This window comes from Stenella coeruleoalba (assembly GCF_951394435.1).
Source record: "Stenella coeruleoalba genome assembly, chromosome: 5".
NCBI classification, from domain to species: Eukaryota; Metazoa; Chordata; class Mammalia; order Artiodactyla; family Delphinidae; genus Stenella; species Stenella coeruleoalba.
This window is the reverse complement of record NC_137150.1, coordinates 73,528,775-73,545,297: the sequence shown is the minus strand read 5'-3', so window position 1 is coordinate 73,545,297 and position 16,523 is coordinate 73,528,775. Positions and strand designations below refer to the sequence as shown.

At 40.9% G+C, this 16,523-nt stretch overlaps 1 protein-coding gene across 6 annotated transcripts in view; it reads left to right on the top strand.

Annotated features, from left to right (window-relative positions):
• Nucleotides 1–4,656: 4,656 nt before the first annotated feature.
• The window catches only part of RUBCN (rubicon autophagy regulator), a 58,958-nt gene continuing 47,091 nt past the window's right edge, over nucleotides 4,657–16,523 (top strand). For 5 of the 6 annotated variants that reach the window (XM_079922708.1, XM_079922712.1, XM_079922707.1 and 2 more), the window contains exon 1: nucleotides 4,657–5,081. In XM_079922708.1, coding sequence (XP_079778834.1) covers nucleotides 5,017–5,081 — 65 coding nt within the window. In that variant the 5' untranslated portion in view covers nucleotides 4,657–5,016. Of the gene's footprint in view, nucleotides 5,082–16,404; nucleotides 16,455–16,523 lie in introns of those variants that run through there. The other variant, XM_079922709.1, reaches the window with a different exon arrangement.

Genomic DNA, 16,523 nt, shown 5'->3' with positions numbered 1-16,523 from the left:
TCCACCTGCTAATGCAGGGGACATGGGTTCGAGCCCTGGTCCGGGAAGATCCCACATGCTGCAGAGCAACTAAGCCCATGTGCCACAACTACTGAGCCCACGTGCCACAACTACTGCAGCCTGCTGACCTAGAGCCCATGCTCCGCAACAAGAGAAACCACCACAAAGAGAAGCCCGTGCACCGCAATGAAAAGTAGACCCTGCTTGCCACAACTAGAGAAAGCCTGCATGCAGCAATGAAGACCCATCGCAACCAAAAATAAATAAATACAATAAATTACACAAAATATATATATATATATATATATATATATATCTTCAATTTCCTCAACTTGCAATAGATAGATTGGTAGTCTAGGAAGGCTCTGAAGAGCCAGGATTCTAGGCTCCTCATGCTGTTGGACAATCTGAGAGTAAGTTGCATACATCATGATTCTATAGAATATATCTCTAAGTATATCCTTTTATATAACCAAGGTAAAATGATCAAATTCAGGAATTTAACATTGATGCAATTCTATTCTCTGACGTATAGTCAATATTCAAATTTTGCCAACTATCCTAATAAATATCCTTTGTAACAATTTTTTTTCCAATCTAGGATCCAGTCCAGTTTCATATGTTGCATTTCTTTGTCCTCTTTTGTCTCCTTTCATCATAAAAAGTTTGTCAGCCTTTCTTAGTCTTTTATGATATTTACATTTTTGAAGATTGAAGGCAGTTGGTGCATAGCTTGTCCTTCAATTTGGTTTTGTCTTATTGTCAGCCTCTGATTAGATTTGAGTTATTCATTTTTGTCAAGGATACTACATAAGTGATGTTGGCTCATTCTCAGTACTTAACATCAGAAGGCACATGATGTCATTTTGTCTTATTGGTGATCTTTAGTCACTTGGTTAAGGTGATGTCTGCCAGATCTCTTCATTGTAAAGATACTTTTCCCTCCATATATAATGAATAAGTAATCTTTGGGGAGATGGTTTGAGACTGTGTAAATATTCTGTTTTGGAAGAAATTTCACTGACAGCTTTAGCATCCATTGATGATTCTTGCCTGAATCAATTATTATGATGGTGGCTACAAAATAGTGATTTTCTAACACTATCATTCCTCTACATTCATAAGCTGGCATTCTACTGTGAAAAGAGCTTTACGTCCCTGCCCCCTTTCTTCCTTCCTTTTTCTATTTATTTATTTATTTGCATACTTGTTTATATATACATATACGTTTCCGTAGAAATTCACAGACTCATTTCATGTTCAAAAATTCTCTTCTGAAAAGCAAAGGGGTGCAGAGTGTAAGGGTCATGCTTACCTTTGAAAAGAATGTAGATATGTAGACATATCATGAATTAACTCATTTTGATGCTCAAATTGCTTTTGACTTGGCAAGTGGGTGACATCCCTTAGCTTTAAAATTTTTAATATTTTAAAAAATGCTGCTAAGAATAATTTTAGTGAATATAAGAAAAAGAAAATATTCATGACTATAATTGATATTTGTTGAATATATTCAAGAAGATTATTTCTTAAAACCAAACTTTTGGCAAATAAGTGTCATGAGCTTTAAAAATCTGTTATTTGAATAAATGACTATTGAGTGAAATTTGCTTTCTGCCAGTGGTACTCTAGGACCAACTACCATTTGTATAAAAATTGCATCCTGGTAAATCTTGAAAACAAACAGATTAATCAAGATCAATAAAGTTCTTTAGATTTTTTGACTTTTAAAATATTAATTCAGCAAGCAGTTGCTAAGTAAGGCCATTACTTTTATGTGACACTATTGAACCCTGATGCTACATATTCTTGCATTTTTGACCTTTTGCATTTGGATCCCAGATGCACAAAATTGGGTTAATCACAATCCTTGGTTCATGATATACTGTCATCATTTTCCAAGCATGACCCATTTTCATTTGTTAGTTATTTTAAATAACTGATTATAATTAGTTATGGTTTCATAACTAATTTTTTATAACTTTTAATATTTATTCATTTATTATTTATTTATTTTGGCTGCTCCGGGTCTTAGTTGTGGCACGCATGCAGGATCTAGTTCCCCGACCGGGGATTGAACCCAGGCCCCCTGTATTGGTAGTGTGGAGTCTTACCCACTGGACCACCAGGGAAGTCCCCTAGTTATTTTTAAAATTGTGCACCTACAAACCCATCACTCAAAACAAAAGCTAGAACAGACAATAACCCTATGACCTGGCAATTCCACTTCTAGGTATGTACCCAGGAGAAACCCTTGCTTATGTACAAGAGGTGACATGTAAAAGAATATTCATAGCAGTGCTGTTTACAATAGCAAAAACCTGGAAACATCCCAAATGCTCATCAGTGGAAAGCAACATGAATAAACTGGTGTATTCACACAATGAACTATTATATAGCAGTCAAAATCAATGAATTATAGTGATACAAAATATAAATAAATCTTGGGACTTCCCTGGTGGCGCAGTGGTTAAAAATCCGCCTGCCAATGCAGGGGACATGGGTTTGATCCCTGGTCTGGGATGATCCCACATGCCACGGAGCAAATAAGCCCATGTGCCACATCTACTGAGCCTGCAGTCTACAGCCCACACACCGCAACTGTTGAGCCCACACTCTGCAACTACTGAAGCCTGCTCACCTAGAGCCTGTGCTCCGCAACAAGAGAAGCCACCGCAATGAGAAGCCTGTGCACTGCAATGAAGAGTAGCCCCCGCTCGCCACAACTAGAGAAAGCCCATGTGCAGCGATGAAGACCCAACACAGCCAAAAATAAATAAATAAAAATAAATAAAAAAAAAAATCTTACTGTAATATTAAGCAAAAAAAGGCCTCAAAGAATAAATACAGCTTAATAGCATTTTTAATAAAGTTAGAACACAAAAATTACTTAAATAATAATTTTTAGGAATATGGATAGATGCAAAGAAACTATATTAAAAGAGAAACAGTGGAATTATAAACAAGGGATTTAGGATATGGCTACCTGGGGTGAGGGAAAGCAGAGGGATAGGATGGGGGAGTGGGCACATGGCTAGTGTAGGTTATTGTCATGCTTATTAACTGACTGCTTTAAAGAAAATAAGTGTAGGGAATTCCCTAGTGGTCCAGTGGTTGGGACTCCTCGCTTTCACTGCTGAGGGCCCAGGTTCAGTCCCTGGTCGGGAAACTAAGATCCCCACAAGCCACACAGCATGGCCAAAAAAATAAAAATGAAAAAAAAAAGTGTAAACCCAGTCTTGGACATATGAGGAAGTTCCTGTTTTCTAGAACTTTTACTACAATTTTAATTCTAGAATTTCCTGATACAGCTGAGTTCATGTAAATATATGTTAAAATCATGTGGCATTAATTTGGGATTATACTGTATGCCAAAAAATGAAGTTCATACATTTGTAGAAACAGAAGCTACTGAAATCCCAATAACTAACACTGCCCCTTTCTTAAAAAGTATAACACTTTGGTAGGAAAATATGAGAAAGTTTGAATAAGAATATTTTTTATATAAATGGAAATTGGAAATCATAATTTAATTAAAAGGCTCTTTCACTTTTAATTCACAAAAAATGTTTTCTCAAGTTTGAACATTTCTGAAAGTCATGTATTATTTTTAACAGAGTAACTAGTTTTTATGGAGTTAACCTAGATCTCTCCCTAACAGAGTGGTGCTGATTCTGTTGCCTTACCATGGCTCTAATCCCAATCTCCTTGTTCCCTACAGCCACTACCCAAGTTTAGGCCTGGACTTGCAAACCCAAAGTCCACATTTAGCCTACAGAATTTTTTTTTTTTTGGCCCATGTAATGTTTACCTTAAAATTGTTGCCAATATTTTAAAAATTGGAAATTGTACTTAAAAATGCAGATTCCAGCTTTATTAAAAGATCAGAATATTTGGCAACATTCAACTATAGCTAAGATGAGACTTTCCTTTTTGGATGAGGCATGGGGGTTCCAGTTCAGAGAGTTTCTGCCATTCTCCTACAACTGGCTGACTTCACTCATTGGCATTACACTTGGCCTTTATAGGGACTTCCAACCTCTTCCCATATCCATTCTTTTGACCTTCCCTCCAACATAGTACATACCCCATTACCTCTCCACATTGTCAAAAGTAGCTTTCTAAGGAAGTTTGATCAAATCACTTCTTGATTTGCATATCCTTGATTTGCTCCTAATTGTTCTTAGGATAAAATCCAAACTCACATGGCGTCATGATCTGGTCTGCCTGTTTCTCACCTCTTCCCAGCTCTGATTACTACTCAGAACAAGCTGTTCCCAGACCCGCTTCCTCATGTCTGTGTTACTCTCTTCGCCTTCTCTTCCCTTCTTCTCCAGGCTAACTCATACTCATCCTAAAAGACTCTGCTCTGACATCAGTCCTCCAGGAAACCTTTCCCCAAAGCTTTTGCCTCCTCCCGTTCCTTTGTGATCCCAAAGCGACATGAGCTCTTGCGAGTTTGCGAGTTCTTCATTAAAATTTTTGAGGTCTCCAAACACCACCAACAGGTGTTAAACCCGGGTAGGCTAAAGTGGGGTTAATCGTACTTGGATTAAGACCAGCGTTATTTTCGAGTCTAGACCTCTGACCGAGTATGGTTTCAAGGGTGAAGTGTGACAGACTTGTGTGAAGGTCCACACCAGTACGAACTCCGGAGACTAGGGTTGGTGGGCGTTTCAGACCCCGGCTCCCCGCCGGGTGCACTACCGCAAGCTCGCCGCCAGGGTCTGAAGTCGCTGCGAGCGCAGCCTCTGATTGGATAGGGCGGTGCATGCCGGTAGCGGCCGGGCCTTCGAAGTGCTTGCTGGGAGTTGTAGTTCTTGGAGCCGGAAGCGGGGGTGGCTAGAAACAGCAGCTGAGGCAGCAGTCATTGCCTTTGCTGTCACCCGGCTGTAGTGCATCACTCTGAGCCCACCGGCCGTGGGTGCCTCCTCGGTTCCCGGGGGACTCTGGGAGCCCTGAGGGGCGAAGCGACGGGGACGCCTCTCAAGAGAAGAGGCGACGTCGCAGCCCCGGATGCGGGCAGAGGGCGCGGGAATGGAGCTTGGCGGCTGCGAGGAGGGCTTGCCGGAGGAGAGCAGGTGGGCTGGGAAGGGGCCGGAGAGTCGCGGGCGGATTGATGCGTTGAAGTCCCGGGAGGCTTGAGAGGGCTCGGAGAGCACGGGGAGACCTGCCGGGCGCGACAGACATGAGGGCAACTGTTGTGGGCAACTTGTTTGGGAAAAAATTCTGAAAGGAGGGACGCGCAGGGCGTGGATAGGGCGGACGAGGGAACGGGCTTAGTGAGGGTGAAGGAGGGGGGTAGGGTATGTTGAGGGCGGGGGCTTGGGGGGTGGGCAGAAGTGGGTGAAGCTCAGATCCAAGGCTGCTGGGGAGGAGGTGGATATTGAGAGGTGCTGTAGGGAGATTTCATAGGCCAGAGTCTATAGATTGCAGTAGGGGACAAGGTGGGTGCCCCGACTGAAACTTACGGTGACAGCAATTCGGGCCAATATTAAGAAGGTTGAAGTAAGAATTTCTGGGAGTAAAGGTTAGGCATTATGAGTTGCCTAGAAAGAAGCTTAGGAAAAATGAGTGTGAGGAAGGAGTGAAGGAGGGCCTGCGGATGAAAGTGGGCGGTTGTAATGGCAGTGGAATGGGGATGGGGGCTTGCTAGTGGGACTAGAAATTGCGTGCGTGCCCTTTGTCAAAGCTGGATCCCTGTCAGAGAGTAACAGGACCTCCCTGTCGTTCCCTTTCCATCCTTAAACCCTTCACTCCTTCCCCACAATGCAGCTAAGCCATTTCCCATTTATTTATATGAAACTGTTGTTATCAAGTTCATACCTTCTAGAAATTAGAGAATTTAAGATTTTAAGAACTACTTTGACCGAATGGTGGCTTGGACTCTGGAGAGGTACTACCCCTATGTAGGGGTTGCTTCATTAATAACTCTGGTCTTAACCTCTTAAGAATCTGGAATGTACATCATAGAGCAGGAATGTGGGTTAAGGAAGTCTTTTTTTTAACATCTTTGTTGAATTATAATTGCTTTACATTGTTGTGTTAGTTTCTGCTGTATAACAAAGTGAATAAGCTATACATATACATATATCCCCATATCCCCTCCCTCTTGCATCTCCCTCCTACCCTCCCTATCCCACTCCTCTAGTGGGTCGCAAAGCACGGAGCTGATCTCCCTGTGCTATGCTGATCTCCCTGTACTCTGTGGCTGCTTCCCACTAGCTATCTATTTTACATTTGGTAGCGTGTATATGTCCATGCCTCTCTCTCACTTCGTCCCAGCTTACCCTTCTCCTTCCCCTTCCCCGTGTCCTCAAGTCCACTCTCTACGTCTGCATCTTTATTCCTGTCCTGCCCCTAGGTTCGTCAGAACCTTTTTTTTTTTTTTAGATTCCATATATATGTGTTAGCATATGGCATTTGTTTTTTTCTTTCTGACTTCCTTTATTCTGTATGACAGACTCTGGGTCCATCCACCTCACTACAAATAACTCAATTTCATTTCTTTTTATGGCTGAGTAATATTCCATTGTATATATGTGACACATCTTCTTTATCCATTCATCTGTCAATGGACACTTAGGTTGCTTCCATGTCCTGGCTATTGTAAATAGAGCTGCAGTGAACATTTTGGTACATGACTCTTTTTGAATTATGGTTTTCTCAGGTTATATGCCCAGTAGTGGGATTGCTGGGTCATATGGTGGTTCTATTTTTAGTTTTTTAAGGAATCTCCATACTGTTCTCCATAGTGGCTGTATCAATTTACTTTCCCACCAACAGTGAGAGAGGGTTCCCTTTTCTCCACACCCTCTCCAGCATTTATTGTTTGTAGATTTTTGATGATGGCCATTCTGACTGGTGTGAGGTGATACCTCATTGTAGTTTTGACTTGCATTTCTCTAGTGATTAGTAATGTTGAGAATCCTTTCATATGTTTGTTGGCAATCTATATCTTCTTTGGAGAAATGTCTGTTTAGGTCTTCTGCCCATTTTTGGATTGGGTTGTTTGTTTTTTTGATATTGAGCTGCATGAGCTGCTTGTATACTTTGGAGATTAATCCTTTGTCAGTTGCTTTGTTGGAAAATATTTTCTCCCATTGTGAGTGTTGTCTTTTGGTCTTGTTTATGGTTTCATTTGCTGTGCAAAAGCTTTTAAGTTTCATTAGGTCCCATTTGTTTATTTTTGTTTTTATTTCCACTTCTCTAGGAGGTGGGTCAAAAAGGATCTTGCTGTGATTTATGTCATAGAGTGTTCTGCCTTTGTTTTCTTCTAAGAGTTTTATAGTGTCTGGTCTTACATTTAAGGAAGTCTTTCTTGACTTTTAAAAATATTCAGATATAATTAGAGTCTCAGGAGCAGCTGGGATCCAAAGACTGGAGGTGGAATATTTACCTCTGAGAAAATATCAACAGGGGAAAATTAATGAGATGTTGTACCTGGGTGAAGACCTGGCTGTTTTAAAGGGTGAGACTCCTCTTTTATGTGCACAGTTAGCCTGTGGCCTGCTGTACAAAACCTGGGCCGACAGGACCTTGGCGTTCCTGCCCGAGACTTGTGAATGATGTGTTCAGTGAAACTGAACATCTTACTTCCCTTTTCCATGTTTCAGTTTCTGCTTATGTATATTTGGCTACTTATTCTTCCTCCAGATGTCTGTGAAATGCTTCATGTAAAAGGTCCTATATACATTCTAAACAAATTTTAGGATTGTTTTTATTTTCCTCTACCAGTTCATGTGGGAGAGGCTGGGTCGGAAATTCAAATTTCCTCCCCATCTTGCTGAGTTTTTTATTTATTTAATATATTTAACAAACACCTATTTACTACATGCCAGGCATTGCTTAAGAGCCTTACAAGTATTATTTAATCCCCATAACAACTGGGTGAGATAGGTACTATTCAATATATTATCACCATTTGACAGGTGAGGGAGCTGAGACATAGACAGGATAAATAACTTGCCAAGGTCATACAGTAAATCCTTGGTGGAACTGGGATTCAAACCCAGGCAATCTGGCTCTACTTTTTTTTTTTTTTTTTTTTTTGCGGTACTTGGGCTTCTCACAGCTGTGGCCTCTCCCGTCGCGGAGCACAGGCTCCGGACGCGCAGGCTCAGCGGCCATGGCTCACAGGGCCCAGCTGCTCCGCGGCATGTGGGATCCTCCCGAACCGGGGCACGAACCGGTGTCCCCTGCATCGCCAGGCGGACTCTCAACCACTGCGCCACCAGGGCAGCCCTGGCTCTACTTTTAATACCTACACTATACTACCTTTCACTATGCTAATATACTGGGACGAAGAAATGTATAAGGTAATGAATTTTATAGCATTCTTTGCCTGTCATTTTAAGGCTATTAGGACCGCTCCTTTGCAGGTATCTTTTTCTGTTATTCTTTCCATGCTTGCCTCTTAATCAAGGAACTTTAGTCAAAACTTAATTTCAGTAGTGGGATTATCCTCACAAAATCACTCATACTGTTGCCATAGCCAACTCTCTGTGGGTGGCTAGTTAACTCAGAATGTTTTATTTAATGGGACTTCATGGCACTGATGGCCTCCTTAGTTCCAGATAGTCAAATGGTAAATAAAATACATGCCTTGTGCCTGAGAATTGAGGCACTGTGGCTGGGTCACTGCAAACCTAACCCTTCTATGGCCGGTAAAACACCCAATTCAGAGGACATCTTGATGAGATGGCATCATTTTTTTTTTTAATATATAATGAAGTATAAAACTGCTCAGTTATTTCCTGAAAGCAGTTGATGTAGTGAAATGTGCATAAGCTTTATATCCAGGTAGATCTGCATTTGAATTCTAGCTCTACGGCTTAACTTGGCTTATCCTGTTTGAGTGGGAAGAATGATGCCTTCCTGACTGGTAAGTTGTGAGGATTCAATAACGTAATGTGCATAAAGCTCCTCACAGAGTGCCTGATATGTACTGAATGCAAAAAATGTCTACTTCCATCTCCTCCCCAGTTTTCTTAAAATAAGGTTAGTGGGTGCTCTTCCAGTTGCTGTTTTCAATGGTATCATTGCTCGCTCTTCCTCCTTCTGTGGCTCCTCTATCCGAGTTGAACACACTGGGGACTGGGGTGTTGGCCTAGCTTTTAACTTCATCCTTGGAGTGGAATGTCATAGATACCCCTATTGTTTTCCATGTAGCTAGTCACCACTAGCAAAATGCTGTAATGCTTAGGGATGATACTTCACTTTTCCTAGGGTTTCCTAAATGCCAATTATTTGGAGTTTGTCTGGTGAAACTACTAAACAATTAAAGGAATGATTCTTCTTGCATTGCTGTCACCCTCAGCTGCCTTGGGCTATGCAATCTACTTCTGAGCTTGGAACCCGGCTACTTCCACAGTTTTCGTGGTACAGTGAGTCAGATAGAGTCAGAATTCAAGGATTAAGGTACTTTTTTGTGTCTCCAAACTGAGCTCATTCTATTGACCAAAACCTTTTCCTCCTCTGTTCTCTATCTCAGTTAATAGTGTTTTACATTCAGTCAACCAAGTCAGAAACCTCAGTGAAATTTGATACTTCCCTCTCCTTCGTTTCCCATACCCAGGCAGTCACAGGTTCAATGAGTTCTCTTTCTGATTTTTCTCTTGAAGCCTTTTTTTTTTCCCTCCATTTCCAAATATATTGGCTTATATTACCGAAAAATCCAGGGAGTGGTATTGCTTCAGGAATGGCCAAATGTAGGTGCTTAAACAAAAGTTTGTCCCTCAGAGTGAGAGAGAGGCATGGACATATATACACCACCAAATGTAAAACCAATAACTAGTGGGAAGCAGCTGCATAGCACAGAGAGATCAGCTCGGTGCTTTGTGACCCCCCTAGAGGGGTGGGAGGGAGGGAGATGCAAGAGGGAAGAGATATGGGGATATAAGTATATGTATAACTGATTCACTTTGTTATAAAGTAGAAACTAACACACCATTGTAAAGCAATTATACTCCAATAAAGATGTTAAAAAAAAAAAAGAAAGTTTGTCCCTGTCTGTGTGCTCTTTTTCTCGATGTGTTGGCTTCATTCTCAGGCAGATTTTTCTTTTTTTTATCTTTTTTAAAAAATTTATTTATTTTATTTTATTTATTTATTTTTGGCTGTGTTGGGTCTTGTTGCTACGCATGGACTTTCTCTAGTTGCAGCGAGTGAGGGCTACTCTTCGTTGCAACATGCAGACTTCTCATTGCGGTGGCTTCTCTTGTTGCAGACCGCGGGCTCTAGGCGCGCGGGCTTCAGTAGTTGTGGCTCGTGGGCTCTAGAGCACAGGCTCAGTAATTGTGGCACATGGGCTTAGTTGCTCTGCGGCCTGTGGGATCTTCCCGTGTCCCCTGCATTGGCAGGCGGACTCTTAACCACTGCACCACCAGGGAAGTCGCAGATTTTTCTACAGGATAACCCTTGGCGACTTCAAGTTTAGCAATCCAACCAAAAAGAAGACAAAATCAATCCCCATAGGTATAGCAAAAGTGAAAATTCTGGGGCTGACTCTTTTTGGACTGACTTATGTTCCTGTTCTTGTAATCAGGGTATGGAATATGTTGCTCAGTCAGGCCTAAGTTATATGCCCAACCCTGGATCCTAGGGTAGGGTGATATTTTCTTGGGACTTCATGGACCAGATTAAGTGCCAGAGGGGTGATTCCCCTGTGAAGAATCATTATTCTGTTACCAAAAGAAAGGGACATGAATTCTGGGCAGCTATAAACAAAATTATTCACTAAAGCCTTTATTATTTCTCATTGTGGATTCTCTCAGTAGCCTCCTGACTAAGCTCCCAATCTGAGCCCAGTCCCCCTAATTCCAAGCAGCTTCCACATTGCTACCAGCTTAATTTTTCAGAAGCAAAGTTACTCTAGTATTTTGCTCAGAAATGTTCAGTGATTTCTCATTGAAAATAGAAAGTCAAAACTTCTGTGGTATTCAGTGTGAAGTTTCCAGTTACAAAACCATGGCATTCACTCACTCACATCTCCTTCCTCACCATTCTGATACTTGCTCCTCTAAATTCCCTGCATTGCCTCCTTCTTTGCCTGGAGAGCTCTTAGTCGTCCTTTAAATAATGCTCCTTTAGAAGTCATCATTGGCCTGCCCTTTTCTATCTCTCTTATTACAGCACTTCTCACTCTATAGCATTTTTTAAATGTATGTGCCCCTTTCCCCCACTGCATTCTGAATATCCGGAGAGGTGGGGACTCTCCCTCTTTAACCACCATAAGCCCGGTGCCTAGCACGGTGCCTGACATATGGTTGGTGTTCACTGAATATTTATTTGCTCAAGGAATGAAAATGGTAAAATTTGGTCATGCTTCTTATGGTTGGACAGGTGTCATTGGTTCTGTTGCTATTGAAAGGGCCTCTGTTTTTCCCTTTCTGTTTATTCATTTTTCACTTTTTCACGTAATTTTCATTTTCTTCCCTTTTGTTCCCTTTTTCCTTTGACCATGCTCTGGCAGCACTGGTAGCAAAGCACGAGGATCACATGATTTTTGAGCAATCCAAACTGCTACTCCAATTATTAGTACAATTCTTCCTCCCCCCGCCCCCCGCTGCCCCCACACCCCTCCCCCCGCAAACATACTCTTGAAGCTTTTGGGGAAAATGCTATTGTCAGAACCCAGAAGCCGGAGGTGTATCAGCTGATAGCAGGAACCGTAAGCTGAAGGTTTTCTCAGTATCTACCCTCCCCACAGCTGTTTCTGCTTTTTTATACTTGCTTTATCACTTCTTCCATAAATGGAATTTTTTTCCTGTTTTTTATTTTGTTTTGTAATCTTTCCTCCTTAAACAACCTGTCTTGGTATTTATAGACCAGCTCTGTCCAACGTAATAGCCACTTAGCCACCTGTGGTAATTTAAGTCTCAATTAATTAAAATTAAATAAAATTTTAAAATTTCAGTTCTTTAGTCACACTGCACAGACTTCAAGTGCTTAATGGCCACAGTGGCTAGTGGCTGCCATATTGGACAGCACAGATACAGAACATTTCCAGCATCACAGAAAGTTCAATTGAACAATGCTGCTGTAGATGTAAATCTGCATTTTTCAGGAAAGAACTGCAGCATGCTTACATGTTTTTAGTTCCTCTGGATCAGGCTCACTTGAAGTGTAAACTACACTTGATTAGGAGGAGAGAAGATTATTAAAGGAAGTCATCAATAGTAGTGAGTAAATAGGAACTTGGCAAACTATCTCTCAAAGTTTGTGGGGCCATATCCTTTGCCAGTGAAACTCACAGGAACCCTGCTGGTTTGTAGGACTGAGAGATGATTGATTTTTTACTAGAAAACAGCAGAATCCCATAATTTCTTAAGGGTTCTCAGACAGTCTCCCGGTGAGCTCTCTCATTTGGATACTTTTGAGAAGAAAGCAGTAATAGTCATATTGCCATTCCTCTTCACCCACCTCCCTCCAAGACCATGAATTTATTTTTGCCTCCTAACCTCCTAAGGAGTCCTTTGAGAGTTTTAGATTTTCCAAGGGTGTTTTTTTTTTTTCTACCTACTTTTGTTATTTGCTCGCTGTTTTATTGCTTTCTGGCTGGAGAATATGTCTGTACTACTTCTGCTTTTGAGGATCTATTGACTTTTCTTATGTGTGTGCCTTAGTACAAGGCCAATTTTCGTGACTGTTCTATGGTGCTTTAAAAAAGTGTCCTTCAAGGTATAGTTTTCTAGATGTTATAGAACAACCTTATTAATTATATATTATTCAGCTCTTCTAATCACTTTTTTACTTTTGGTTTTCGTGATCTCCCATTACCATTGTTTTTTCTTTTCCATTTCCATTTTTCTTTTCATTATTTATTTATTTATTTTGGCTGTGCTGGGTCTTCGTTGCGGCACATGGGATCTTTAGTTGTGGCATGTGGACTTCTTAGTTGTGGCATGCAGACTCTTAGTTGCGGCATGCAGGATCTAGTTCCCCGACCATGGATCGAACCTGGGCCTCCTGCGTTGGGAGCGTGGAGTCTTACCCACTGGACCACCAGGGAAATCCCCGTTTTTCTTTTTGTTTTCTGCAGTTTTTGTTTCCCCTGTGTGTGTGTGTGTGTGTGTGTGTGTGTGTGTGTGTGTATGGTTTTGTTTGATATATTTTGAGGCCATGTTATTAGATACATAAAAACTAATGAGAGCTATATCTTCATTATTCCCTCTTTGTCTTTTTAAATGATTCTTGCCTTGAATACAACCTTGATATTAGTATAGTTTCCTCCTGCTTTTTTGTTTGATTGGCTGTTTTGTTTTAAATAGTTGAGTTTATTCCATTGACACTTATTTTTATCTCATATCTGTTGGGTCTTAATTCTATCATCTTTTAAAAATGATTTCTATAATGTTCTCTTGCTGTTTTCTTTCCTCAGCAGTTTTTGAGATAGTTTAGTTTTAGTTCTAATGATGGTTATCTTTTACTTTAAAATAGTGTCCCTAAAACTGAGGCAACTGAGGCAGTGTCTTTCCTCCTTTGCCTTTGCTATTGGAGTGGTGGTGTATGCCTCCTTTACCTTGCTTGTAAAGCACTCTTCTACCCAGACAACATAAGGTGTGACTCTAAGGTAATGAGATTGGCTTTCTTATATGACTCACAAAATCAACCTTATTTTTTTGCAGTAAAACCTTATAAGTTTCTTTCATTCTATCCAGAAAGCAAATTTGATTCTCTGTTATATACAAGGTCGTCCAATATTGAGGAAGTCTTTCCAGCTATCCTGCTTCAGTGAAAGTACCATGAACATAAACAGGGCCTTGGAACCTGTGCTAAGAAGAAATTTGACCCTAGTTTAAATTCAGTGAAGATATTCTTTGTAGGTGGAACACTGTTACTAGTCTTAATTATGTCACAAACTGTCCAATCCCAAATTTTCTCTGAAGCAGAATGGGTAAGAAGGCTTTATACTAGGTACTCCTTCTGATTTAACTGAATTTATTAGATTTATGCAATGGAAGTTCAAAGGAAAAGGACAGAGAAAAGGGAAGTAATACTACTATTATTTGCTTGATGGTGGTGCTTTTTGTAGATTATCAATTACACTCCTTTATGAAGTAGTTGTTCTCTCCATTTTGCAGATGAGGGAACTGAAGCTTAAAGAGTTTAATGGCTTGCCCAAGGATGTACAGCTAGTTTGTGCAGAGCTAGGATTCAAATTCAGGTTGGCCTGACCGTGAAGCTTGTTCTCTTTCCACTGAATGATATTTTCTCTCTGCTTATTAAAATATAAAATACAAAAGAAATAGAGGGACTTCCCTGGTGGCGCAGAGGTTAAGACTCCACACTCCCAATGCTGGGGACCCGGGTTCGATCCCTGGTCAGGGAACTAGATCCCACATGCATGCCACAATTAGGAGTTCACACGCCACAACTAAGGAGCTGGTGAGCTGCAACTAAAGAGCCTGCCTGCCGCAACTAAAGAGCCTGCCTACCACAACTAAGACCTGGCACAACCAAATAAATAAATAAATAAATATTTTTTTAAAAAAGGAAATAGAAAAACCATGGTCCTTCTCCTTAAGGAAATCAACCACATACCGGTAAATAACAATGTTTTGGTTTTTTTTTTAAAGATTATTATTAAGAGGAATGGTGTATTGACAGCATGTGTTATGGAGTTTCTAACAAAAAAGTTGTTGCAGGTCAGATTATTTAGAACTTCTTGGGAGAAAATTGTACTAGAGCTGAACCTTAATCCCTGAATGGGACAAGAAGAGAATCATTCCAAGTGGAAAGGTCTCCATGGATACAGTCATGAGAGTAGGTATGAGGTTAGCATGTTTGCATGTGGTAGAGAGAGAGAGAGAGAGACTGTATTCAAATTGAGGAGTACTGAGCAGGATGGAGAATTTTTGAACTCTGTACTAAGGAGTTTGCATATCACCAGTGGTAAGGTTTCTGACATAAGGGATTTTCCTACCTTTTGTTAAATCTACCCATTGTTGAAATTCAAGAAATTTAGTATCATTAAAATTTAGTATGATTGGTGAAGCATTTGTTGAATAGGTATAAAGTTACAAAGCCTGCCTTCTAGACGTTGAGATTCCTAGACATTGAGGTTCCCTCCTAGACTTTTGAGATTCTGCTGTCAACCGCTAAAGGGATGGAACTGCCAATGGATAGGTTCTCCTAAGTGCCCCAGAGCTGAGAGCTGAATAATAGAGTCAAGTATGTTTTTTCTATAAGCATATTGTTTATTTGAAAAGCATCATAAATATACTACATACTCTACAAGTTAAAAACTGTATAACTAAAAACAGAAAATATGGAGCCAGGTAAGAAGAAAGTTAAACGCAAATTAAACGTGGTAGTTTCTTGCTACCTCAGTGTTACCAATAATTATTTCCCGGGACATCCCTGGTGGCGTAGTGGTTAAAAATCTGCCTGCTAATGCAGGGGACATGGGTTCGATCCCTAGTCCAGGAAGATCCTACATGCCGTGAAGTAACTGGGCCTGTGCGCCACAACTGCTGAGCCTGCACTCTAAAGCCCATGAGCCACAACTACTGAGCCCGCATGCCACAACTACTGAAGACTGTGTGCCTAGAACCCGTGCTCTGCGACAAGAGAAGCCACCGCAATGAGAAGCACCCACACTGCAAGGAAGAGTAGGCCCCGCTCGCCACAACTGGAGAAAGCCCGTGCAGAGCAATGAAGACCCAACACAAACAAAAATAAATAAATAAATTTATTTAAGAAAATTATTTCCCTAATTAGGTTTTTCCCCACTTTAAGAATGAACCCATTACTTCTTTCCAGGAAGTGCTTTCTGGCATTAAAAGGCCTAGGTGCGGGCTTCCCTGGTGGCACAGTGATTGAGAGTCCGCCTGCCGATGCAGGGGACACAGGTTCGTGCCCCGGTCTGGGAAGATCCCACATGCCGCGGAGGGGCTGGGCCCGTGAGCCATGGCAGCTGAGCCTGCACGTCCAGAGGCTGTGCTCCGCAATGGGAGAGGCCACAACAGTTAGAGGCCCGCGTACCACAAAAAAAAAAAAAAAAAAAAAAAAAAGTCCTAGGTGCTTGCCTGACCACAATCTTTCAGCATAAGATGCTTTTGATACTTGAGTATTTAAAAAATCCTTTATGGTATTTTCCAGCTTCTGGTTCACTAACTTTGTTCATATTATTGACCTTTCTTTAATTGCTAGCCTCAAGGAAGGCCGAAATAGTTCCTCTCTTCTCTACATTCCCCTTATATAACCAAAAGTAACCACTATTAACATATCACTATTTCTCTCAGTATATTTATGTTAAGATCATAAATATAATTTTACATTCTGTTTTTTATACTTTTACATACTTTCATTAGCTTTGGAAATTGTTCCTAATCAAAAATTTTATTGGTTTCATGATATTCCACATATGGGTATCACATACCTCTCCTCACATTTCAGGGATCAAATCATTACCTGACTTGGAACAACCTGACCTTCAACTCTGGTCTCAGGTAGATACCACATTACAATGCAGATAACTGGCATACTGTAGATGGGATATGCTAATAAGTTGAAGCTGT